The 27255-nt window shown below is 46.7% G+C and overlaps 2 protein-coding genes and 1 non-coding gene across 19 annotated transcripts in view; 2 read left to right on the forward strand and 1 right to left on the reverse strand.

Annotated features, from left to right (window-relative positions):
- LOC100410798 (uncharacterized) overlaps window positions 1–2368 on the forward strand; it is a 43277-nt gene extending 40909 nt beyond the window's left edge. For all 17 annotated transcript variants that reach the window (XM_078361986.1, XM_078361976.1, XM_078361979.1 and 14 more), the window contains one exon: window positions 175–2368. In XM_078361986.1, the coding sequence (XP_078218112.1) occupies window positions 175–418 (244 nt within the window). In that variant the 3' untranslated portion in view covers window positions 419–2368. The remainder of the gene's footprint in view (window positions 1–174) is intronic.
- Window positions 1278–26330, forward strand: LOC144580763 (uncharacterized). The gene is made up of 3 exons (XM_078359598.1): window positions 1278–1454; window positions 18034–18630; window positions 23213–26330. The coding sequence occupies exons 1-3, from the start codon at window positions 1278–1280 to the stop codon at window positions 23246–23248; spliced, it is 810 nt and encodes a 269-aa protein (XP_078215724.1). The 3' UTR covers window positions 23249–26330.
- On the reverse strand, window positions 12394–12557 carry LOC118150390 (U1 spliceosomal RNA). Its single transcript, XR_004738496.1, has one exon. It is a non-coding gene; the product is annotated as a U1 spliceosomal RNA (small nuclear RNA).
- Window positions 26331–27255: the final 925 nt, after the last annotated feature.

The following is a 27255-nucleotide window of genomic DNA, read 5'->3' on the forward strand; positions in this document are numbered from 1 at the left end:
CTTTTTTACCCTACTCTTGCTCACCACGACATAAAGCAATAATTTTTTATGTCATTAATGGATGTATGTTTTTTCTTTATTAACCACTTTCTTGTGCTCCCCATGAAATGTAGTTGGGGCTCTGCGGTGTCTTATTTTCCCTGACTTATTCTTTGGTTTTTCCTCCTTTTCTAGGCTCATCATGGAGCTGGTGGAAGCAGAAGAACCTGAAGTCTTCAGGTACTCACTGGATCTATTGTATTCAACGTATACAGCTTATCCTGAGTTTTATTTCACATTCCAGGCTTACACGTATGTTATTTTTTTATTTGTGGAAGAGCATGTTCGCTTGACTTTGGACATGGGCAGTAGGTTTGTTACTATGACGGTGACAAGACTCCCCCTGGTCTCCTGGGTAGGGGTCATATTTCCACACTAAGACATGATGTCATGTGGGACTCTGCCGGTGCAGAGTATGAACACCACCATGTTCTTGCTGAAACACTGAGCCTGAGTTTCATAGCCTGAGGTAATCTCCAGACAACTTCAGAATGTAGACCAGTGAGCAGCACAAGTGACCTTTCTCCTTCAGAAAGCCCATGTCACCACAAATCACACAACTAAAAGGAGAAGAGACATTTTGGGTTGAAAAAGAGTAAAAAGATAATGTAGCTACATTTCTTTAGTTCTTTTAAACCCAAAGTGTCTCCTCACCTTTTGTTGTTGTCATTGATGGTGGTGATATGGGCTTGTTTGCAGAGGATAGGTCAGCTGTCTGGCTCAATGCTCTACACTCTAAAGTTGTCTGAAAATGTCTTCATGATTAAATTCAGCCTAAGTGTTTTTCCGGGAACACTGCAGGGTCAATGCTACCTCACCCATCTGCAGGCAGAGAAGGTCCCATGTGTCTCCCACCGTTGATCATGGTACCAGGACTGTTCCACCATTTGTCTACCACCATGTTCATGGTACCAGGACTGTTCCACCATTTGTCTACCACCATGTTCATGGTACCAGGACTGTTCCACCATTTGTCTACCACCATGTTCATGGTACCAGGACTGTTCCACCATTTGTCTACCACCATGATCTTGATACCAGGACTGTTCCACCATTTGTCTACCACCATGATAGTGGGTACCAGGACTGTTCCACCATTTGTCTACCACCATGATAGTGGGTACCAGGACTGTTCCACCATTTGTCTACCACCATGATCATGGTACCAGGACTGTTCCACCATTTGTCTACCACCATGATAGTGGGTACCAGGACTGTTCCACCATTTGTCTTCGACCATGATCTTGATACCAGGACTGTTCCACCATTTGTCTACCACCATGATCGTGGTACCAGGACTGTTCCACCATTTGTCTACCACCATGATCGTGGTACCAGGACTGTTCCACCATTTGTCTACCACCATGATCTTGATACCAGGACTGTTCCACCATTTGTCTACCACCATGATCGTGGTACCAGGGCTGTTCCACCATTTGTCTACCACCATTATCATGATGCCAGATCTGTACCTTTCAGAGACACCTGATTTATACTGAAGTAATTGGAAAAATGGTTTTTAAAAGTATTAATATGCTGTGTTCAAATGACCATCCCCTAAACATTTTCTTCATTAATCATCCCTGGCGGTGTCAATTATTATATTTATATCTCTCTACTAGAAATTTTCAATTTTTCCTGTATCTTTACTTTTCCTAGTTGTCTGTTGTTGGAAAAAAAATTTCCTGCCTGCATTTTAATTTTTGCCAAACTTAACTTTAATCTGCACTATTAAAATTTTTTCTCTTAAGATAAGACTGTCAGCACATAAGTCCACAGCAAAACAGAGAATTCACTGATTTTGAAGCCTTTGTTGATATGTGGCTGACAAGAGACGTAGTTTTTTTAGTTAGCTGCTAATATCTATTTGAGCAGCCAGGAAAGGTCTATCAGACTAAGGACATGCAAAGCCCAGGCCATTCTCTTTGAGTCTTTTAAACTATTTCAAAAGAGAAGAGAATAGGTAGATTCCACATATCTGGACAGGAAGGAGAATACACTAAAAGCAACAGACAACTATTTCCCAAAACAGAATCAAAAATTAGATTTAAATAAACATACACCATTAAAATTCATTAAACATTTTCTCATGAAATGTAATCTCTCTAAACTTACCTGTTATATGAAAGTCAGTTCTTAATATGCCACACTGCATTGACTGTTGACATTCATAAGAACATATTTCCAAGTTTATTATTTGAAAAAGCAAATGGACTGTAATCCTTTTTTTTTTTTGCAGTAATCTTTTTAAGATTGAAGATTTTATTCAAAATAAAACCAAAGATTATAAAGATAGAAAATGACATTAAAATTTATCTTCTCAAAGTAATGATGTTCAACTCTGTGTATCTTACGCCTGTTTATAGTGTAACTGTCAAGTGATCGTTTAACCATTCTTTAAATATTTCAAATTACTGGGGACGTGTACAAACACATAATGAACCAATGCCTACTCGGTGAGGGACTGCCTTGTGAGCAACCCCAAGGGCCCTGGCTCATGAAGCCCTTGGCTAGAAAGGTGGCGGGATCAGCCAGGTGGGCACACAGCAGGTTTTTTGTTTTCTTCTGGCAAACACACACACAAATATCAGCACCTGCTCACTGGAGTCTCTGGCAACCCTGACCAGGCTTCATGATGGGTGAGGTGGGCTGGAAATGGGAAAGTGGATGACCCCAGACCTAGAGACTGCCACTGTCACCTGGGCACCTGGAATATGCGTGGAGGAGTCTCCCACAGATTTTGGCCTGGATCAATGCCCAAACACGCACAAGGACAGGACTCTTGGCCTGGATGTTTGCAGAGCTCCCAATCTTCTAAAGAGGCTGGTGGTGGGGAGGAAGGTTCAACAAAACAGAAGAGTTATGGGTACTTGAGCTTGGCAACAGAGAATACCTCCCTGTACTACTAAATGACAGTATCTGACAATGATGAATGACACACTTGAGCAACAGCTTTCACTGTTTCACAAGCAGTGTCTCTGGACCACTAGGTTGGTGCTGTCAGATGTTGACTGAAACGTCGGTGGTTCGAGCCCATCCAGTCACATTAATGTTTCTAGCTGACATGACCTTCCATCTGAAGAGTCTCTTCCTTGGACCAAATATATCTTAAAACTTCTCTTCAGGCCGGGTGCTGTGGCTCACGCCTGTAATCCTAGCACTTTGGGAGGCCAAGGTGGGTGGATGACCTGAGGTTAGGAGTTCAAGACCAGCCTGGCCATCATGGTTAAACCCCATCTTATATAAACACACACACACACACACACACACACAAACTTTTGTCTCTTGTCTATTTTCCAACGTGTCTATTTGTCGCTTGTGGCAAAAAAAAAAGTCCATTTTTAATCTCCCCCCAACAAACATCTTCCCTTACTTATCTTGGTGTTTAGGGTTTTGAGTTTGTTTCCTCAGCTGCTCATACTTGGAACACTGGAAATTCCTAAAATGGAAAATGACAGAACCTGAGTCACACCTCTGGTGAAGCCACAGACTCTGAGGGAGAAATCTAATGTGCCAGGGTTTGAAGTTAAACACATGAATTTTTTGTGCCTCCATTTCTATATGTCAAATGCACTAAACCAGAATACTCAGGTTGCCCAATGTTTAAATGAGCTGTGCAGGAAAAGCGTGGAGCCCAATGCCTGTCACATAGTAATTGTTCAATACACATGAGCTCCTATCAGCACCGTTGCCTCCAGCATTTCCATCAGGCTTTGATCTTTTAAACATCCTTCTTGATACAAGTGGATCATTCTTCAACCCTTCTCTAACTGATGGCCGTGAAATTGCTCCAGTGTGTATTATTACAAGCACAGCTGTAAAAAGATCAGACTGACACCTACATCTGTTGTGCATCCCCTGTCTACTTCTCCGCAGATACCTGGAAATGGAATGGCCAGATCAAGGTATTTATACATTTCTGATTTTGCTAATTTCTGCCCAAATTACTGTGGAAAGATGATATAACAAGTCACATTTTTAACATTTTGTGAGAATACTTTCTATCTCCTTCTTCTGGCCAAAACTGGGTGGTATTGCCTACCATTTCCTCTGAGCTTCCTTTGCCAACATTTCTGTAGTCATTCGGTGGGGACACGTGTTATGCATGACATCAAACTCAAATCCTTAAATGAAAAGAGGGATTAACGACTGTACAAATTTATATTCAAAATACGATTAATAGAAATATATATGTGGATGTAAATATATACACAAAATATATGGCAAGATGTTTTTTATTTAGGATACTTCATCAAAGTTACGTATACTTCAAAATTTGTTTAGTAAAACAGCAGGCCCCATGTGTAGTCCCAGAGTTCCATCATCTGTACGTAATTATTTAGCTCCTTATCTCTAAATAGCTATTAGTCTTTGCTTTCTGAGTTTAGGCCCTATCTCTCCTTCACATACTCGCTGATCACCACTACCCCAAACACGCCTCTCAACACCTCACCCTCTAACATGTTCGTGTCCTAGTTTGCTGAGTCAATTACTACATTATTATAACTTGTACATTTTCTTCAGAGCTCAGTCACATTGGATATACACAGCAGGAATGAAGGACCAGTATCTTCCGGGACTCTCTCTCAAGTGGATGAGCTTCAGAGATTCATGTAGTCTTTGGCCATTCTGCCTGTCTTCTATTCCAGGTAAGTACTGGATATGATGGCCCAGCTCAGATCAGGCACTCTCCGTGAGCAGGGAGGGCAGGACATCTTCATGTACAGTAGCAGAAAGACACTGTTCACAGAGGGAGAGGCAGTTCTGCAAAAGAAAGGTCAGTCTGGGGCATGGGCAGGAAACCGAGGATGTGAAGAAAACAGTGTCTGCGCTGTGAGGGGAACATGCAGTAGAGGCTGGATTCAGAGTGGGAGGAAAAGAGTTTTTGGAAATATGGACCACGGATATTCCTGTGTGAGCTGGAACCACACAAGACTGTGGGGGACTTAAAGGGGCAGGGAGCTTAGGAGAATCTGCACTCCCCAACCTGGGAGACAGGTGAGAGAACTGTCCTGGTCACCAGAGATAGGGTCTGGTCCAGGCAGTTCTGATGGGAAAGAAAGGACAGGACATCTTTTTAAGGTAAGGTCCTGAGTTCAGGTCTTGGTAGGGAGGGAGGCTGCCTTGGGCATTGGCAGCGGCAGATGGTTGGCCAGATGAGGGCACTGAAATCTATGTGCTATCACCTTGTGGTTCTAGTAAAAGAATCGCTGTGGGCCAGGCCCGGTGACTCATGCCTGTAATCCCTGCACTTTGGGAGGCCGAGGCGGGTGGATCACGAGGTCAAGAAAGATCGAGACCATCCTGGTCAACATGGTGAAACCCTGTCTCTACTAAAAATACAAAAATTAGCTGGGCATGGTGGTGCAAGCCTGTAGTCCCTCCCAGTTACTCAGGAGGCTGAGGCAGGAGAATTGCTTGAACCCAGGAGGTGGAGGTTGTGGTGAGCCGAGATCGTACCATTGCACTTCAGCCTGGGTAACAAGAGTGAAACTTTGTCTCAAAAAAAAAAAAAAAAAAAATGCTTAAACCACTGGCAGCTTTCTTCTGTCCAGTGCATCCTCTCATGGAAAGGTAGAGCAAGACCAGCTTTACCCTCCTCTCCTGTATGTCTCATGTAGGTAAATCAAGGTCCACTAGGATTCTGGGAACTCTCATATCCTTCAAAGACTAGAATCATCATGGTTAACCTCTGAATTATTTTTGACAAAGGATTTTCTCTTTCTCTCTCTTTTTTTTTTTTTTGACGGAATCTCACTGTGTCGCCAGGCTGGAGTGCAGTGGTGTGATCTTAGCTCACTGCAACCTCCTAGTCCCTGGTTCAAACTATCCTGCCTCAGCCTCTGGAGTTTTGTATTTTTAGTAGAGCGGTTGCATAATGTTGGTCAGGGTGATCTCGATCTCCTGAACTCGTGATTCGCCTGCCTCCACCTCACAAAGTGCTGGGATTACAGGCATGAGCAACTACAGTCAGCTCTCTCTCTCTCCCTTTTTTAACTGTCATTCATTTAGCGCTTTCCAAATGCTTTTGAAGTTAAATTGGTTCTAAGATTTTACAATTACATTTAATGCTCTAGTCATTCTTGTATAGGTGTTTGTGGCCAGTTTGTATTTCTATGGGACAGAGGAGCAATCACTGCACAAAGAGCAATGACTATCACAGCGTTCACACGGGTTATAAGTCATTCCATTCTCTCTCCTCTGTTGGCTTATTAGCTGTCACTCTCTTTTGTTATTTTAGCAATTGCCTTAGGGCTTCTAGCCTGAGTTTTTTAACTTACCACAGTCTACCTTCATGTGATATTATACCTCCCCTTCTGGCCTTGCTGCTGTCCCTGACATGCACTTTGCTTTTACACACGTTATAAACCTTACAACCCATTGCTATTGCTTTTGTTTAAATGGTCAAATTTTTACAAAAAAGATTTACAAAATAAGAAAAAAACTAGTGTAGTTACCCATTTCCGATGCTCTTCATTTCCTTGTGCAGATCTGGATTTTCATCTGGAATCTGTTTCCTTCTGCCTGGAGGACTCCTTTGATGTTCCTTGTATTGTGGGTCGGCTGGTAGTGGATTTCGTCAGCTATTGTACATCTCTAAATGTCCTTATTCCACGTCCAGTTTCGGGAGTATGTTTTTTTGGCACAGTGCTTATTCTGGGTAAATTTCCCCTGCCCTCAGTATTGTAAAGATGGCGTTTGCTGTCTGCTCCCGTGCATTGCTGCTTCTGGTGGAGGCCAGAAAGAGCAGAAAGCAAGCTGATGCCATCTCGTCTTTGCTCCTGTGCATGCACGATGCCTTTCTTTTCTGGCTGGATTTGAGCAACGTTATTATAATGTATCTAGGAGCGGTTTTCTTTGTGTTTCTTGGGCTTCAGTTTCCTCAGCTTCTTGGGTCACTGGATTTGTGATTTTCATTATGACTAGGAACTTTTCAGCTATTACTTCTTCGGAAATGGGATGGCCACAGTAACTCACACCTTCATAGTGCCGAACTGGAAGGTGTCAGAGTGAGGCCTAGCATTCGAGACCAGCCTGGGAAACATGTTGAGACCACCACCCCTGATAAAAATAAAAAAGAAAGTAAATATTTACTTTCCACCCTCCTCCTTTCTGGCCACTGTTGTATTTCTTTCATTTTTTCTTTTTGAGATGGAATTTCACTCTTGTCACCCAGACTGGAGTGCAATGGTGCGATCTCGGCTCACTGCAACCTCCGCCTCCTAGGTTCAAGCAATTCTCCAGCCTCAGCCCCTGGAGTAGCTGGGATTGCAGGTGTTCACTGTCACATCCAGCTAATATTTGTATTTTTAGTAGAGACAGTGTTTTGCCATATTGGCCAACTTCTCAAACTTCTGACCTCAGGTAATCCACCCACCTTGGCTTCTCAAAGTACTGGGATTACAGGCATGTGCCACCATGCCCAGACCCACTGTTTCATTTCTATAGGTTAGAGGGGCAGGTACTATAGAAAGTCCCTTTCAGGGACTCCCATTACTTAGTCTGTTCCACTGTTCACTGATAATCTTTTCATTAAAGAAAATCTTTCAACTGTCAGTTTCATTTTGCATATTTTTAATTATTCATGGTTCCATGTTCTCCGATCATTTCTTGTGTAACATGTAATCTGCTGTTATTCCCATCTAGTGAATTTATTATCTCTGACTTTTTTTTTTTTTTGAGATAAGGTCTTACCCTGTAGCCCGAGCTGGAGTGCGGTGGCACAATCTTGGCTGACTGTAACCTCTGTCTCCCAGGCTCAAACGATCCTCCCATGGCCACCTCCTGAGTAGCTGGGACTACAGGCACACACCACCATACCCAGGTATTTATTGGTATTTTGTGGTAGGGATGAGGTTTTGTCATGTTGCCCAGGCTGGTCTGAAACTTTAGGGCTCAAGCGATCTGCCCACCTTGGCCTCCCACAGTGCTGGGATTACAGGCGTGAGCCATAGCACCTCACTCCTGATGGTGTTTTCATCTCCAGAATTTGATGTGGGTCATTTTACATATTCCATGTCTCTACTTAATTCTTTGGACCTGTGGAATGCAGTCATAACTGTTTAAGGTCCCTCAGCTAATTCTACCATCACGGCAGTGCTGGTTCGGTTTCCACTGGTCATTTCCTTCATTATGAGTCCTGGTCTCCTGCCCTTTGCCTGCCTGGTATTCTCTGATTGCATGTCAGACATGGTGAAGTTTACGTTTTGTCTCCTGGCTAATAAAACTTGCAACACCAAGTTACTTTCGTTGTTATTCTTTTTCTGGGACACCAGTTAAGTGACTTGGGATCCATGTAATTCTTCCGGGTCTTGCTTTTAGGATTTTTTTTTTTTTTTTTGCAGGTAAGTGTAGATAGAACTCATTATTCACACTAGTTAAGCAAGGACTTCCTGTGAATTCTACCCAAATGCCCACAGATTGCAAGTAGTTCAGTTGGGCTGGCGGGATCCAGGCACTGTTCATAACCCTTTCAGAAGTTTCCTTCCTTGGCCTCGGGAAGTCTCTTCACAAGCATGCGCTGCTTGATGCTTAAGGGAGACCCTTCCCATCTCCCCAGATCCTCTCTCCATCCATGTCCCTCACTGCTGCATCTTGTCCTTTGAGCCCTAGCTGCCTTGCTGTCCACGGAGGCTCAGCTTCATCTCCTCAGTCCAGGAGTTGGCCTCAGATTCCTGCCTGGGTTCTAGCCTGAGAACCCCCTGAAGGCAGCAAGCTGGGGCAATGGCGGGGCTCACCTTGTTTGTTTCTCATCCCTCAGGGGTTCTGTCCTTTGTCACCTCATTTCCAGTGTCGTGGAAAGTGTAATTTCACTTTTTTGTCTATGTTTGTTTGCAGAGAGGAGCAGTGGGCAGATTTCAGGCAAGGAAGTAAATCGAGCATCTGTTATTAAACATTTTCTGGGAGCAGAAGGCATCTCTTTATGAGTCTTAGCTTTACTTTAATAAGAGGTGTGCCCATGTATCTTCCAATATATTTTTCCATTTCAATGAGACAGTCCTTTCCTTATAGGGAGGAAAGCTCATTCAGGTGTCCTCTAGACTTGGAATAAACATTATAAAAAACACCCAGAGGCCGGGCGCAGTGGCTCACGCCTATAATCCCAGCACTTTGGGAGGCCGAGGCGGGCGGATCAGGAGGTCAAGAGATCGAGACCATCCTGGTCAATGTGGTGAAACCCCATCTCTACTAAAAATACAAAAATTAGCTAAGCATGGTGGTGTGCACTTCTAGTTCCAGCTACTTGGGAGGCTGAGGCAGGAGAATTGCTTGAACCCAGGAGGAGGAGGTTGCGGTGAGCCGAGATCCTGCCATTGCACTCCAGCCTGGGTAACAAGAGCAAAACTCTATCTCAAAAAAAAAAAAAAGTTTCAAGCTTTAAGATCAGAAGCTTTCTATGTTTACCAAAAGATCTACATTTTCTTGGTTTCAGACCAAGAGAGAGATTGTACAGATCGCAGTCTGCAGTTAACCAAATAAAAAACCAAATAATTTTCTGAACAACAGGATGCATGGGGTCAAAGAACGACCACCCTACAGAACTGCTTTTTGGCCTGAGCACAGGGAATGACAAAGCGGCATCAACTAAATGGGATGAAGCTGCAGGTGTGGGCTGGATGCGGTGGCTCACATTGTAATCCCAGCACTTTGGGAGGCTGTGGGTGGATCCCTTGAGATCAGGAGTTTGAGACCAGCCTGACCAACATGGTGAAACCCTGTCTCTAATAAAAATACAAAAATTAGCCAGATGTCATGGTGGGCACCTGTAATCCCAGCTACTAGGGAGGCTGAAGCAGGACTATTGCTTGAACCTGGGAAATGGAGGTTGTAATGAGCCAAAATTGTGCCACTGCACTCCAGCCTGGGCAACAGACCGAGATACCTTCTCAAACAAAAACAAAAGGCTGCAGGTTAAAAAAAAAAAAAAAATCTGGATTTTGGTTCAGAGCCCCTGGACCTTCTTCCAGAGTTTCCTCTTTCCTTGAAAAAGGAAGCCTGTCTCAGTTTCTGCATCTCTCTGAGTCCTGGAGATTGAGGATGGTGAGGTCTCAGTGCTTGGCCCCCTCTGACTTTGGAGACCTCCCCTCCCGTGGGTCAACCTGGTCAAGTGCACAGGCCCCAGTTCCGGCGACCATCTCACCCCACTTTGCTCCCAGCAAAGGCCGTTTTTAGGTCGGTTGTGCGGTGCAGCCAGGACAGGGCAAGGTGCAGCCAGGACAGCCAGGACAGTTGCTTGTTGCAGCCAGGACAGGGCGACCCGCTCCGTGATTTTTGGCTCTGGAAGGCCGCGAGCGCTGTGGTCCTGCGGAACTCTGTCTCCCTCTTGTGGAGAAAGTGTGGAGGGCAGCGAGGGCTGCACCTGCACCTGCTGAGGCAAGCGGCAGTTCCGGGAGCTCAGTGCAAAAGACAATTGTCATCTGAGAGGCTGGACTCAGTTATAATAATTTTAAATTTTTCAATAAAAACTGAATGGAAATTTGTTTTCTTACTTGTAGAAATCTCCTCACAAGAGCTCCCATCTTATATTCCAGGGAAAATTGGGTATTCCACGAAGATATACGGTGGACTGCGGTTCTGATCTGCAGGCCTCCATGCCCTGCACAGGAGCACCAGTGCACGGCCAAAGTCTTTCCCCTTCACAAAGAAAGGGTGTTATGTCTACGACCAAACGAGGACACTAACAGCCCCCCAAAAGCACTGCTTTTATTCCAAAGAAAACCACCAGTTCTCTCTCTCTCTCTCTCTCTCTTTTTAGACGGAGTTTTGCTCTTGTTACCCAGGCTGGAGTGCAATGGGGCGATCTCGGCTCACCGCAACCTCTGCCTCCTGGGTTCAGGCAATTCTCCTGGCTCAGCCTCCTGAGTAGCTGGGATTACAGGCACGTGCCACCATGCCAGCTAATTTTTTGTATATTTTTTAGTAGAGACGGGTTTTCACCATGTTGACCAGGATGGTCTCGATATCTTGACCTCGTGATCCACCGGCCTAGGCCTCCCAAAGTGCTGGGATTACAGGCTTGAGCCTCCGCACCTGGCCAAACCATCAGTTCTAAATACAACTTCTACCTGGCTTTATCAGCTGAGTACACGTTTCCCCAGTACAGAAATCCTACAAATTCCCATGAATACTGTGGCAAAAAGCAGGAGCTACCCAGGCGCGATGGATCACACCTTAATCCTAGCACTTTAGGAGGCTGGGCGGATCACTTGAGCCCCAGAGTTGGAGACCAGCCTGAGAACATGTTGAAACCACTACAAAAAAAGAAAGAAAGAAAGAAAGAAAGAAAGGAAGAAAAAAAGAAAAGGAGGCTGGGCATGGTGGCTTATGTCTGTAATCCCAGCACTTTGGGAGGCTGAAGCCGGTGGATCACGAACTCAGGAGATCGAGACCATCTGGCTAACGTGGTGAAACCCGTCTCTACTAAATATACAAAAAAATTCGCTGGGTGTGATGGCATATGCCTGTAGTCCCAGCTACTCGGAGGCTGAGGCAGGAGAATCGCTTGTACTTGGCAGGTGGCGGTTGCAGTGAGCGGAGCGAAATAGCGCCACTGCACTCCAGCCTGGACGAAAGACGAGACTCCATCTCAAAAAAAGAAAAGTGTAAAAGAAGAAAGAGAGAGACGGGAAGGGGAGACGTGAGGGCAGGGGAGCGGAGGGAGGGAGAAAAACACAAAAAGCACAAATTAGCCTAGCCAGGTGTGGTGGCGGGTGCTTGTCCTACTCAGGAGGCCTGAGATAGGAAGATTGCCGGAGCCGAGATCATGCCACTGCTCTAGCAGTGGCCATCTAAGAGCTAACTTCTGGGGATAGCGGGAAAACACTACATTTGTTAAGAATTGTTAAAAGCCCTCGGTGGCTCACGTCTGTAATCCCAGTACTTTGGGAGGCCGAGGAGGGTGGATCACGAGGTCAAGAGATCGAGGTCATCCTGGTCAACAAGGGGAAACCCCATCTCTACTAAAAATACAAAAATTAGTTGGGCATGGTGGTGCGTGCCTGTAGTCCCAGTTACTCGGGAGGCTGAGGCAGGAGAATTGCTTGAACCCAGAAGGCGGAGATTGCGGTGAGCTTAGATCATGCCTTTGCACTCCAGCCTGGGTAACAAGGGCGAAACTCAGTATTATTAAAAAAAAAAAAAAAAAAATTGTTAAAAGCCCTGTGGAGGGCCGCTGATGTACAAAACAGCCCCATGCTAGATGCCTGCGCTCCCACTAACAAGCACTTAGCCTCCTGAAAAACAAGTGAATAACACCAGTCCAAGAACAATCTCAGAAAACACCAAGTTAAGCGCCCAAAAACAAGCGATTATGGAGAAGCAGCGTTGTTGCCTATCACTTACACCACAAAAAGCCAGGCGAAAGCACGAACGCAGTCCCCCGCTACCACAAATTATGCAGTCGAGTTTCCCACATTTGGGGAAATGGCAGGGGTCAGCACATCCGGAGTGCAATGGGTAAGCCTCGCCCTGGGAAAACCACCTTCGTGATCATGGTATCCCCCCTGTCAGGTAAGTATGAGGTCACTCGCCTCCGCCCCGACACAGCCTCATACGCCTCACCCTTTAGACACATGGTCACTTACCGCGGGCACCGCACCCCTAGCCCTCCTAGCCCTGACACACAGCTGGGACTCTCTGGTCCGACCAGTGGTCCTGGACTCGTTCCCACAGCAGGCAACATGGCTGAAGCCAGCTCTAAGGCTTTGAAAAATTTATCTTGGCACCAATTCTGATGGAACTCTGGACATAAAAAGGAATCTCAGGCCAGGTGCGGTGGCTCACGGCTGTAATCCCAGCACTTTTGGAGGCCGAGGTGGGTGGGTCATCTGAGGTCAGGAGTTTGAGACCAGCCTGACCAACATGGTGAACTCTTATCTCTACTAAAAACACGTAAATTAGCTGGGAGTGGTGGCCGGCACCTGTAATCCCAGCTATTTGCGAGGCAGAGGCAGGAAAATCGCTTAAACCCAGGAGGTGGAGGTTGCAGTGAGCAGAGATTGCACCATTGCACTCCAGCCTGGGCAACAAGATGGAAACTCCATCCAAAAAAAAGGAATCTCAGAGGATTTTTCACATCCTCACCCACTTTCAAGTCACCTACTCTCATTCTCACCTTAATTTAACAAATATTCATTAGGCACCTACTGTGTCATGCCTCTTTTAGGCACTAGAACTTTTGCATGCAGCAGATAAAACAGACAAACATTTCTGCTCTTGAGAAATGTATATTTTAAAACGAGACTTGTTAAAAGAGACCTCGGTTTTATTTTGTATGTATGTAGAGCCGGGGAGTCTAGAGCCTTGGTGTATGATGAATATGTGTTTCAATCTTCTCTGTTCTATAATCTTGGGCAGCTATTTTAACTTCTCTGAGCCTCAGCTTTCTCAATCCTAAAGTGAAGAGACAAATTCCTACCTCATCCTCAATCGGTTAAATATAGAATTCACTAAGGGCCAGACGCTGTGGCTCACGCCTGTAATCCCAGCACTTTGGGAGGCCGAGGCGGGTGGATCACAAGGTCAAGAGATTGAGACCATCCTGGTCAACATGGTGAAACACCGTCTCTACTAAAAAAATACAAAAAATTAGCTGGGCATGGTGGCGTGTGCCTGTAATCCAGCTACTCAGGAGGCTAAGCCAGGAGAATTGCCTGAACCCAGGAGGCGGAGGTTGCGGTGAGCTGAGATGGCGCCATTGCACTCCATCCTGGGTAACGAGAGCGAAACTCTGTCTCAAAAAAAAAAAAAATTTACTATATGATCCTCCAAGTTCATTCTTAGGTTATATACCCAAGGAAAATGGAAACATATGTCCACACAAAAACTTGTGAATATTCATAGCTGCAGTATTCATAATCGCCAAAAGTAGAAACAATTCAAATGGCTGTCAATTAATTAATAATTAAATGAAATGTGGTAAATCCATACAATGAAATATTCAGCAATAAAAAGGAATGAAGTACTGACACATGCTAAGGCACGGATGGACCTTTCGCATAGCATCTTATGTGAAAGCCAGACACAAAATCTCACATATTCTGTTTCCATTTAAAAAAATTTTTATTTATGTATTCATTTTAATTTTGAGGTGGAATTTCACTCTTATTGCCCAGGCTGGAGTGCAATGGCAGGATTTCGGCTCACTGCAACCTCTGCTTCCCAGGTTTAAGTGATCCTCCTGCCTCAGCCTCCTGAGTAGCTGGGATTACAGGTGCCTGCTACCACACCCAGCAAATTTTTTTCTATTTTTAGTATAGATAGGGTTTCACCATGTTGACCAGGTCTCAAACTCCTGACCTCAGGTGATCCACCTGCCTCAGTCTCTGAAAGTGCTGGGATTAGAGGCTCGAGCCACCACACACCTGGCCTCTTTGTTTCCATTTATATAAAATGTTTAGAATATACCAATCCACACTCAGAAATTACATTAGTGGTTGCCTAGGGCTGGAAGCTATGGAGTAATTAGGGTGTCATGGTTAAGGGGCATAGAATTTCTTCTGAGTATAATTAAAATATTCTAAAATAGATTAGATTTTAGTGGTGATAGATGCACAACTCTGTGAATTTACTGAAAACCATTAAATTGTGCACTTTAAATGAGTGATTTTTCTAGTATGCAAATGATATTTCAATTAAGTTGTAAGAATAAAAAGTTCTACTGTGTAGGGTTCTTTAAGGACTAAATAAGCTAAGGTTACAATGTGCCTAGTGCATCGAGTATACATAGTGCCTGGCATTTGTTAGATATTCCAAACATGCGAACTTTTATTCCGTTGGTAATTCTTAACAGGCTGGTTTATATAAAACTTACAATTATGTTCATTGTTAATGTAATACTGATGCATTCCCTTCATAATCAATGTGTGCCTTCAGCAGATACTTTTTTTTTTCTTGAGACTGAGGAAAAGTCTCTTTTGAGACTGCACCCAAGCTGGTGTGCAGTGGAGCAATCTCGGCTCACTGCAACCTCTGCCTCCCAGGTTCAAGCAATTCTCCTGCCTCAGCCTCCCAAGTAGCTGGGACTGCAGGGGTGTGCCACCACGCCCAGCTAATTTTTTTGTATTTTTAGTAGAGACGGGGTTTTACCATGTTAGCTGGATGATGTCAATCTCCCGACATTGTGATCTGCCTTCCTCACCCTCCCAAAGTGCTGGCATTACAGGTGTGAGCCACTGCACCTGGCCGATAGTCCTTGTTTACCCTCAGTTCCTGCCCTTTCTGTGCTTCTTGAAATTTTATGTGTTTCACGACCCAGCTCAGATGTCGCCTCTCAAAGCCTCCTTGTTGGTTCAACTAAAAATCCTGGGCATTCTGTGTAGCATCCCCAACAAGGGGCATTCAGAGGCAAGCTCTGGTCAGCATCTGCCTTGTTTCCAAATTCTTTGTGAATGCACCACCTGTCCCTGTGTCCTGCCCTCTGCAGCATGGAGGCACCTGGCACAGAGGGAGTGATCCTGATTGAATGTGTTCACAGCACACCTGCTCTGTGTCCCTTGGCACAGCACCTATGGTAGGTAGAACCCTGAGATGATCCTTCTGACCTCTGCCCCTTGGTGTTAAGGCCATAATTATGTGACATGGCAAGAGAAAATGTGTAGATGTCATTAAAGTCGGTAATCAGCAGACCTTGTGCTAGAGAGAGGGGCGGACCTGACCTAACCACAGACGCCCTTTGAAAGCAGTTTTCTTTGGCTACTAGCAGAATAGGCCATCAGAGGTTCAAAGTGGAAGATGGATTTGACTTGAGGGAGGTTTTCAGTTACTGAGTTGTAGGGTTCCTTGAGACAGAATGGAGAACAGTCTCTAGGAGCAGGGAGCAGCATCCTGGCTGGCAGCTATAAAAAAGGACCTGGGGCCAGGTGTGGAGGCCTACACCTATAATCCCAGCACTTTGGGAGGCTGAGGCAGGTGGATCACGAGGTCAAGAGATTGTGACCATCCTGGACAACATGGTGAAATCCCATCTCTACTAAAAATACAAAAATTAGCTGGGCATGGTGGCAGGCGCCTGTTATCCTAGCTACTCTGGAGACTGAGGCAGGAGGATCACTTGAACCTGGGAGGCAGAGGTCTCAGTGAGCTGAGATTGTGCCACTGCACTCCAGTCTGGTGACAGAGCGAGACTTTCCCAAAAAAAAAAAATAATTAAAAAAACTTCATGCAATGCATGCTCAGCGTTTTGTAAAATACACATTTGGAAAAAGTTATATCAAAAATGTCACAGTGATGGGTGGTCTCTGAGTGGTAATGAGTCTTAAGTCCGTGGAAAAGAACAGTGGACCCCGTTCTGGAGGAGGGAGGAAGACGTTCTTCCAAGAAGATCACGGATTCACTTATTGTTCTCTCCCCCTTACAACTTAAAAAAAATAACAATAGTTAATATCACTAAGCACTTACTATGAGCCAAGCACTGTTGCTAAGCATGTTGTGTAATAACTCATGTTTTTTTTTTTTTCTTTGAGACGGAGTTTCGCTCTTGTTACCCAGGCTGGAGTGCAATGGCGCGATCTTGGCTCACCGCAACCTCCGCCTCCTGGGTTCAGGCAATTCTCCTGCCTCAGCCTCCTGAGTAGCTTGGATTACAGGCACACGCCACCATGCCCAGCTAATTTTTTTGTATTTTTAGTAGAGACGGGGTTTCCCCATGTTGACCAGGATGGTCTCGATCTCTTGACCTCGTGATCCACCCGCCTCGGCCTCTCAAAGTACTGGGATTACAGGCGTGAGCCACCGGGCCCCACCTGTAATAACTCATTTAACCTCATGGCAACTCTACCAGGCCTATGTGATTCCAGTGCTTATTGCCCATTGTTTCCCCAAGTGCGGCTGCATTTAGGGGAATGTTTTTCCTCCTTTGTAGGGTTCGAAACCGTTCTTTATCTGTGAAGAGAGATATTCTGATTTCTTTTAACGGATTGATATTTTCTAATTATTCTGCAATGTCCAGCTATCGTTTTTCCACTAGAAAAAAGGCTTACAGGTTTATTTTTGTCAGCATGCTGAGGGGTATGATGTATGTTCCTAGAAAGTGCTGTGGGAGCATAGAAGAGAGACTGGTTCATACCACTTTAGGAAACTGAAGAGAAGTCACGCACAGACGGTGACCTGAATTTTAAAGGCAGGGCATGAGCTCAGCAGGTGAAGGTAGAACTTCTTTGGCGAAGGTGTGACATTGTACCTGGGACCCAACACACAGTGAATTCAGGAGCGACATGGTGGGGGTGCAGGAAGTGAGACTAGTAGGTGGCCAGGAACCCGGCCATAAGGGCACTTAGGAGCTGGGGTCATTCTGAGGGCAATGAGGAGTCACCGAAAGGTACAGCCAGGTGAGGGCCTGGTTGGGGTGCTGTTTTGGAAGCTCAAGCTGGTGCTTCATGAAGGGCAGGCAGCCTGGGGACAGAGAGGCCAGTGAGAGGCAGGAGCAGCAGCCCAGGCTGTCACGGAGGAGGGGACATTGTGGCAAAAATGGAGAAGTGCATAGGAGTCTGGAAGGTCCAGACAGATGTGGTTTTTCCCGCCTCCTCACCCCACTCCCCACTCCCCACTCACTTATTAGCTGTGAACCCCAAGCAAGGCACTTCCCTCTGAGCCTTTATGACTTAGCCGAGCTGACAACTAAATGGGAAAAGTGCCTGGCTGATGACCCGTAAGAATTAGGTGAAGTGGTAGCTCCTTTCCCTGCCCTGTTAAGGCAGAAGCTGGTGACCAATGCTTCCCTCCAAGTGACCCAGCTGGTGACAGGGAAAGTCTGAGGCTTCTTGTTCAGAGAGGGTCACCACTATGCCCCAGCACGACAGACATGCTGCTGGGACCAGTTCTGGATGTCAGAGACCTGGAGGGCTTGGTCTCCGACGGCTGTACAAAGAAACAAAAAGCCGGTTAAGCCAAAGCAGCAGGTGGTAAACACTGAGCCGAGAGACTTTCCCCTCTTGGGCCTCAGTTTCCGTTTCTGTAGAATACAGGTGAAGAGGCCTAGACTCATGCTTCCTAAAGCCCTGTGCCAAGCAAGGACGGCGATCGGCGTTTGCCTTCCTTCCCCAGCCTGCCCGAGAGCGTTTGCTGGGGCGGGGCAGCACCTGGGACCGGTTCCAGGCAGTTCCAGGGGCTGGGTCCGCAGCTGTGCTCCCCCATGCTGCCCGGGACGCCCGGTCAACGACAAGGCCCTCGCCCTGTAGCTTCAAGGAGGGGCGGGGCCGGGCACGGCGGTACGTGGAGTCTGGGCGGGACCCGGCGGCGGCGCGCGCGGACCAAGGAGAGGCAGTCCGGAGCCCAAGGACCCCCCGGCCGGCCGCAGTCGGCCCAGCCAGGGCCCGGGGCTCACCACCGGCCTCAGGGACTAGCCACGGCGCCTGCGGGCTGGATCTGGGTTCGGACCCTCAGAACCCGGGCGGGCGGCCGGCCGAGCAGACGCGGCTGGCGGTGGCGGCGGGAGAGCGCCCTGGACCCGTCCGGAACCCAATTCCGCGGCGCTTCTGCGGGCCTCCCCCAACGAGCGCCCGAGGGGACTCCAGGGGCCGCAGCCGCGGGCAGGTGCGCCCAGCCCGGCTCCCCGCGCCGCATGCCGCTGGCTACAGATCGGCTGCGGTCCAGGTGGGTGAAAACGTCCGTCTCCTCCTTTTCTGGGCGCACTAGGCTCCCCGTAACGCGATCCTGCCTGCACCCTTGCCCTTCACGTTGACCGCGATGGCTGATGGGCAGTGGCGCGGGGTGGGGGGGGATGTCACCCTGGGCTCCGCCTGAGTGACTTGGGCCCTGGGGATCAGTGTCCCTGTTCGTTAGACCAGGGCGCCTTGAGACACTTGTTGCTCAGGTTTCTTCTTTTTTTTTTGGAGACAGAGTTAGTTTCGCTCTTGTTACCCAGGCTGGAGTGCAATGGCACGATCTCGGCTCACCGCAACCTCCGCCTTCTGGGTTCAAGCAATTCTCCTGCCTCAGCCTCCCAAGTAGCTGGGACTACAGGCACGCACCACCATGCCCAGCTAATTTTTGTATTTTTTAGTAGAGACGAGGTTTCACCTCGTTGACCAGATGGTCTTGATCTCTTGACCTCATGATCCACCCGCCTCGGCCTCCCAAAGTGCTGAGATTATAGGCTTGAGCCACCGCGCCCGGCAGGAGGTTTCTTCTTTACAGAAAGCGGCCCCACACGCCCTTCCTGGTGGCAGGAGCAGGGCAGTGGTAAGATCTGTCCTGCTCCGTGGGACTGGGGGAGGAGGCGGCGGCTCTCCCATCTCCGCTGTGCTGACCGGAGTAGGGCGTTTCTATCCGCAAACTTTTTGCTGAAGACGCTGCCGGCCCCCCGGCCCCACGACCTTTCGCCAGGGACAGAAAATAGATCCAGGCTGCCCTGCTCCTGGTGGGTAGGCAGAGCCAGGCGGAGGTGGGGCAGGTACTAAGTGTTGCTGCAGAAATGAAAATCATTGTAATAGGAGAATAAATGGTTTTCATATATTTTAATTCTTACTATCAATAGAATGTTCTTGTGCCCATTTGACAGAGGAGGGCACCACGTGGAGAAGCTCCGTAACTTGAGAGTTAGGGCCCATCCTCTGTCATCCCTGTGTGACCTGCTTCCCTTACAGCTCACCGTCTCATAACCTGCTTCTGCTGGGAGCAGGGATTTGAGCTCAGAGGTGTTGAGGAGCCTGTGCAAGGTCCCAGAGCTCACAGGAGGAAGGACCACCATAGTGACAGGGAGGCACAGGTGGAGCTGTCCCTCCTCCCTCCAGCTGAGGGAGAGTGCTCCCTGACATCTGGCTAGAGAGAGGAGGGGACAGCCACAGACAGGGTTGAGGGAAGGGGTGAAATGAGGGCCCTAGATGCGAGCAGAGGGCTCCCTGGAATGGAGCACAGGCCTAGTAGAGGCTTCCAGATGATAGGAGCTTTTGGGAGGATTGAGAAGGCATTTGAGGGAGGGCGGGCCACCCTGGGAGGCCCTGCCTGGGTGCTAGGGTTGGGGGTGGGACTTCTCTGGGATGGCCTTATGCCTTCCAGGGCAGGTAACTCTTCTTTTCCCAGCAGGGTACAGGTTCTGGAGGTGCACAGTGTAAGAGACTAGTAACTTGCTTGACCACTTCTCTGATATGTGTCAAGGAAAATCTTGGGGTGGGACATGCTGCTGACAGAGCCCTGATCCCTAAAAGTAAAGAAAACAGCCATTGCAAAACAGAGCAGGCTGTCCTTCCTCCGGTAGACACTGACCCTCTCTACGTGCTCCTAACCGTTTAGATGGCAGATTAGAATGTGCCCTGCCTGCCATGGGGAGTCACATGGAAGGAGGGAGACCCACACAGAAGGAAGTGACTACAATACCACATGAGACTATGCAAAGGGCAATTAAGGGGGCTGCTCTGAGGTGTGGGAGAGGTTAAGCCAGTAAGGCAGGCAGTGCATTCTAGAGTGACAGCTGCCTATGCCAGAGACTTACATGTGCACACATTCACAGCATGGTCTCAACATATGTATTAAAAAATAGTGATAAGCTGGCACAATGGCTCACGGTTGTAATCCCAGCACTTTAGGAGGCCAAGGTGGATGGATCACTTGAAGTCAGGTGTTTGAGATTAGCCTGACCAACATGGTGAAACCCTGTCTCTATTAAAAATACAAAATTAGCTGGGTGTGGTGGTGCATGCCTGTAACCCCAGCTACTTGGGAGGCTGAGGCAAGGGAATCACTTAAACCCGGGAGGCAGAGGTTGCAGTAAGCTGAGATCACGCCATTGCACTCCAGCCTGGATGACAAGAGCAAAACTTCGTCTAAAAAAATAAAAAGGCTGGGCATGGTGGCTCACACCTGTAATCTCAGCACTTTGGGAGGCCGAGGTGGGCAGATAACGAGGTCAAGAGATCGAGACCATCCTAGCCAACATGGTGAAACCCCATCTCTACTAAAATACACAAATTATCTGGGCTTGATGGCACATGCCTGTAGTCCCAGCTACTTGGGAGGGTGAGGCAGAATTGCTTGAACCTGGGAGGCAGAGTTGCAGTAAGCTGAGATTGTGCCACTGCACTACAGCCTGGCACCTGGTGACAGAACAAGACGCTGTCTCAAAAAAAAAAAAAAAGTGATAAACTTGGCTGTGCAAACAGACAGGGATTTGACTAGACCTGGGTCCAAATCCAGCAGCAACCTTGGACAAGGGGTCACCCTAGGAGTCCCAGCGTCCTTGGGACATACACTGTGGTGAGGAGTAAGAGGTCTGTAAAGCGCGTGGAGCGGTGCCTGGCCTCTAAGTGCCCAGCACACACCTGCTGCCACCATCGTCCTGTGTGGTGTGGAGACAAAGGGAGAAGTGCACAGGCCGAGGGAGAAATGGACAAGAGACTTTTCATGGGGATCACGCTCATCTGTGAGAAGCAAGATTATATGTATTTTTCATTCTCATTTTCCTGTGGCTTTCTCCTTTTCCCACAATGAGCAGAAAGTAAAATGTATTGTAAGTTGCCTTGCGCAGGTGTGCCCCAGTGAGAGCTCCTCTAGTGCTGAGAACTCTGCTCTACCCGGCTACGGGCAAGATTCTTCACCATTTGGGGTTCAGTCTCCTCATCTGTAAAATGAGATGCTGGGGGGTGAAGAACTTTTGAGTATTATATCACACAGACAAGGGTTACTGTTCTGAATTTGCTTGTGTGTTCCTCCCAAAGTAGTTTTCTCCTTTTTTTTTTTGAGATGGAGTCTTGCTCTGTCACCTGGGCTGGAGTGCAGTAGCACAATCTCAGCTCACTGCAACCTCCACCTCCAGCAATGCTCCTGCCTCAGCCTCCTGAGTAGCTGGGATTAGGCACTTGCCACCATGCTCAGCTAACTTTTGTATTTTTTGTAGAGATGGGGTTTCACCATGTTTGCCAGGCTGGTCTCGAACTCCTGACCTCAAGTGATCTGCTTGCCTAGGTCTACCAAAGTGCTGTGGGATTACAGGCATGTGCCACTGTGCCCTGCAAAGTGTTTTCTCTTAACAGCTTTCTCTGGCTGTCAACTTTGGGGAGTGGGGAGTAGTCAGGTTCTTTCAGCTGGAGACATGAGGTACTTGCCCCCAGGACAGATTCACAGGAATAGAACTGCAGGGAATTTACAAATGGCATTTCTTTTTACGTGTCTAGTGGTCTAAGGGTTCAAAGATACTGGGGTCCATTCCAAGAGCACCGCTTTTGTAAGTATACATTGTCTTTCTCTCTCTCTGAAACTCTCTCACACACACACATCTGTAAACATATTTGAAACGATACCCTTTTGAATTCTAAAGTTTCATCTCCTATATCTTAAAAACGTGCCATGCCCTTCCTCACCCATGGGAACATGACTTTGAACCACTGTGTATTGTCGTTTGGCTGGGCCAGCCTCATTTTCAAAGGATGGCTGATTCCTGGCATCTTCCTTAAGATTTATGTTCCTTTGCTTCCTTCGTTACTAAGCCTCTGGAAGAGCAGAGGCTGGTGCATCTGCAAATCCTACTCTCAGCCTGCCAGAGAGCCTGCCTTTCAGTGACAGCAGGCCCAGCCTATCACTTAAAGGGCAGGTTCTCTGGCAGGCTGAGAGGATTGAGAGGCACTGTGACATATTTCTGGGCCCAGCATAAAGGTTATGTGAATCTCCTGCTTGGACCCTGCCGTCAGGGGAATTGTGATATATCTCTGGGCCTGTCAACTCTTTAATATTCTTTTTCTACCTGGGCTTTGTTCATTGAAGAGATTGAGACATATCTCTCGGTCCCACACCCACGTGATGGGACTATCCTCGCCTGCCTTGGCCATGCCATCTGCGGCGATTTTGATAGATGGGCAGAGCCCCCAGGTTATGTAACTATTCTCTCATGCCTGTTCTCTGCCAGAAGGGGTGGTGTGATATATGGCTAGCTAGGCCCAGCTTCTAGGGTACGTGACTGTCCTCTTCTGTTTTGCCTTACCCATGAAAGGCATTTTGTCCTATCTCTGGGCTCCTTACCTAAGTGATGAGTCTCCTTCCTGATCCTCCTCTCGGGGAATATTAGGACATATTTCTGCACTCAGCACCTAGAGGATCTGACTCTCCTTTACTGCTTTGGCTCTTCCCAGTGAAGGTACCAAGGTTGTTGTAATTTTCTTCTTCTGTCTGGGTGCTGCCAAAAAAGGGGAGGGACATATTACTGACCCAAGCACCTAGGTGATGGGACTTTTCGTTTTTTTCCCAGGCGTCACATATTTTGGATGTTGTGATCTATCACTAGGACCAACAACGAAGGCTGCAAGGCTCCTGCCTAGGCCCTGCCTGCATACACCAGGGTGACGCATTGCTGAGTTCTACACAAGCTCATGTAACTCTTCCGCCTCAACTCTGCCTACAGGGGACATTGTGTCATATAGCTTTCCCATCACCCAGGTGATTTGACTCTCCTACCCTGCCTGCTCTATGCTCACAGGGGAAACTGTGGCATATCATTGAGCCTAGTACCTAGTTTATGTGACTTGTTCATTCGTTTGTTCTTTTTTCCTTTCTTTCCTTCCTTTTGAGAGTTTTGCTCTTGTTGCCCAGGAGGCTGTGATGCAATCTCAGCCCACTGCAACCTCTGCCACCTGGGTTCAAGCAATTCTCCTGCCTCAGCCTCCTGAGTAGCTGAGATGACAGGTGCCTGCCACCGTGCCCAGCTAATTTTTTGTTTTTAGTAGAGATGGGGTTTTACCATGTTGACCGGGATGGTTTTGAAATCCTGGTCTCAAGCAATCCACCCATCTCTGCCTCCAAAGTGCTAGGATTACAGGCGTGAGCCACTGTGCCTAGCTTTGTTCTTTCCAGATTTTTCCAGCAAGGCAGATTTTGACATATTTCTGGGCCAAAAATCTGATGTTACACTTTAGCCGTGACGCTGCTCTCAGCATTGTGACATATTACTAAACCCCACACCAAGGTGATGTGTCTCTAGCCTGAACCCTGCCCACAGGAGGCATTGTGACACGTCTCTGAGCCCATCATATATATGATGTTTCTCTCATCTTTTACCTAAGCTTTGCCTATAAAAGAGTTTGTGACATATCTCTGGGCCCAGCACGTAGGGGATGAGACTCTCTTCTTTTGTCTGAGCCCTGCATTTTTTGGGTGTTGTGACATATTGCTAGTCCCAAAAACAAAAAAATGAGAGGCTCCTTCTTGGGTTCTGCCCACCAGGGGCTGTAGGACATATTTCTGCATGCATCAACTAACAGATTTGACTCACATTTTATGCCTGCACCTTGCCTACAAGGGAAGACTGTGACATATTGCTGGGCCCAGCATCCAGGTGTTGTGTCTCTCCTGCCTGGGCCTTGCCCACACAGGGCATTGTGACATAATGCTGGGGACAGCACAGAGTTTATATGTCTCTGCTGCCTGTGCCCTGCTTTCAGGAAGGGAGTGTAACATATTCCTGGCCTAGCACCCCGGCGATGTGACTCTACTGCTCACTTTCTACCCACAGGTAGAAATATGACATATATCTTGGCCCAGGTAACAGGTGTAATGATGACTCCCAGCCAAGAGGAGAGATACTGTCTCTCATAGCTAAACTTAGAAAAAAATAGGTAAGATTCTGGGTCTTGTTTTTGTACAAACTAACAAAGCATTACCACTCTCACATATCACATACAGAACTCAGATGGTACAGAGAGTGCCATCACAGGGCCCAACAGCAAGGAGACACTGTTCTCTCACATGCACATGCCACCAACCATTAGGACTGGCATCCTCACACATGGACAAAGCCCAGTTGTCAGGTCCTGAATCTCACATGCTGATGCAATCCAATTGTGACTTTCATACGTGAACATTCAGCCACAGTTGAGATGGTGACTCATTTAAAACCCATCTCAAAGGCAGTTGAGGACTCTTCTCTGGACCCAGCCGGTACAGGTATGATCACGGATCCATACCAGTGCAAGGGTCTCAGAGGGGATTTTGACTTTCATGCATACTGGATAAAGCCCTCCGGGGCTGGGCGTGGTGGCTCACACCTGTAATTCCAGCACTTTGGGAGGCTTAGGCAGGTGGGTCACTTGCGGTCAGGAGTTTGAGACCAGCCTGGCCAACATAGTGAAACATCATCTCTACTAAAAATACAAAAAATTAGCCCAGTGTGGTGGTGGGCACCTGTAATCCCAACTACTTGGGAGGTTGAGGCAGGAGAATCACTTCAACTCAGGAGGCAGAGATTGTAGTGAACTATCACCCCACAGCACTCCAGCCTGGGCTACAGAGTGAGACGCCATCTCAAAAAAACAAACAAAAACAACAAAAAAAACCAAAGCCCTCTGGTGGTGCGGAGAGTGTCCTAACAGGGCCAAGCACACAGGTGAGATTTTGACACTCGATTCCACACCAGCCAACAGGAAAGACTGTCATCTTCCTAAATGAACAAAGCCTACTGTGGAGCTTAAGAATCTCACAATCGAAGGCAGCCAAAGTTTGGAAAATTGGCTCATAAGTGGAACCCAGGAGGTGTAGGCTGCAGTGAACGGAGATCATGCCACTGAACTCCAGCCGGGTGACAGAGTGACATTTCATGTCAAAGAAAAAAAAAATTTTTTTGTTTTACTCAGAAAAGCAATGCTAACTGATGTAATCCTCTTACCTGTGGATGGTATATCACTATTAACTGATCTGAAAGTAATATAGATAAGCAAATTCTCCATTTAAAATCAACTTTTTGTATATTGAAACTACCAGTTTTCTCATTAGAACCAATAAAGTACCGTGTGAAATGACACGGCATGAAGACAACAATGAGAAAACCGTCCCGTAAAACAGAAAAAGAAGGGCTGTGATACACACACAGCTGGAATACACGCAACAAGACAGAAAACTGAAGGTAACTAGGGAATAAAAGCAGCAGAATTTCTTTTTAAATTCAGCAACAGTCAGCTTTGCAGCCTGAAAACAAAATTCCTCTGGACAAGAATAAATCAATGTTAAGAAATAACATCTCTTGACCTCGTGATCCACCTGCCACGGCCTCTCAAAGTTTGAGATTGTTATCTTTCATTTCTGATTTGAAGCTGCAAACTAACTCCCACAGAAGTATTTATGGCTAATTATGTAGCACCTGCTACACAGCAAGCTCTGCCATGTTTGTTTGCTGCATTTATATGTAAAAACATCCTCGTGACTTAGGAAGCCGCCCTACTACTTACATAACTTGGCTGAATTAATAAAGAAATCTACTTATTTCAAAATTCTAAAAAGTGAAAGGAACATTAGCTTAAAAAAAGTAGGCTTATGTAGGATTCTTGAATAAAACAAAATGGAATGTTCTAACTAAATAAAATATAACAATACACAAATTTTGGAATTAGGTCTAACAATGATTTTTTGCGCATTATTAAATTTTATAAAAATCATTGATATACTCCCTGACCAACTCACAAAATGAATAGTTTACAAACTATAAAAGAACAAAATATAAGAAACAAAAATAATATGTCTAGAATGAGTACCAGGCAAGTAAAAAACAGGTAATTTGCATGGGGAGATTCTGAATCATAAGCCATACAATTTCACAGTAATGAATTCAATACAAAGCAGACAGTATATATTTGCATTTGGCGTTTTTGAGGTTTCTAGTTTTCTAGTACGTTAGTTACCTTATTAAAATGCTTTATTTTTTCCAATATTGCTCTATTTTTCTGAAAATAGGTAAATTTGTACTCACAGAAACACACTCCATAATTTTCCTGCACCTACGCATTATCTTGAGAGTAATATATGTGCATATTTAACTCTATGTAAATCAAAACTGTCTGTACGTGTTTGCAGGCAGAGAGGCCACATGTTCAAAAATATATATATTAAAAATTATTTAGGCCGGGCACGGTGGCTCACGCCTATAATCCCAGCACTTTGAGAGGCCGTGGCAGGTGGATCACGAGGTCAGGAGATCGAGACCATCCTGGTCAACAAGGTGAAACCCTGTCTCTACTAAAAATACAAAAATTAGCTGGGCATGGTGGCGCGCACCTGTAGTCCCAGCTACTCCAGAGGCTGAGGCAGGAGAATTGCCTGAACCCAGGAGGCGGAGGTTGCGGTGAGCCGAGATTGCGCCATTGCACTCCAGTCTGGGTAACAACAGTAAAACTCCGTCTCAAAAAAAAAAAAAAAAAAATTGTTTAAAGCCAGGTGCGGTGGCTCAAGCCTGTAATCTTAGAACTTTGGGAGGCTGACTGAGGTCGGGAGTCTCAGACCAGCCAAGACAATATGGCAAAACCCCAT

The sequence above is a fragment of the Callithrix jacchus genome, chromosome 22, assembly GCF_049354715.1.
Source record: "Callithrix jacchus isolate 240 chromosome 22, calJac240_pri, whole genome shotgun sequence".
Classification (NCBI taxonomy): domain Eukaryota; kingdom Metazoa; phylum Chordata; class Mammalia; order Primates; family Cebidae; genus Callithrix; species Callithrix jacchus.

Bases quoted from the DNA above. Each gene is read 5' to 3' on its own strand.
- LOC144580763 (XM_078359598.1), top strand. From the start codon at position 1,278: ATGATCTTGATACCAGGACTGTTCCACCATTTGTCTACCACCATGATC. The intron at 1,455-18,033 runs GTACCAGGGCTG...TGCTTCCTAAAG, and splicing joins TGTCTACCACCATGATCGTG to CCCTGTGCCAAGCAAGGACG. The intron at 18,631-23,212 runs GTGGGTGAAAAC...TTTTTTTCCCAG, and splicing joins ACAGATCGGCTGCGGTCCAG to GCGTCACATATTTTGGATGT.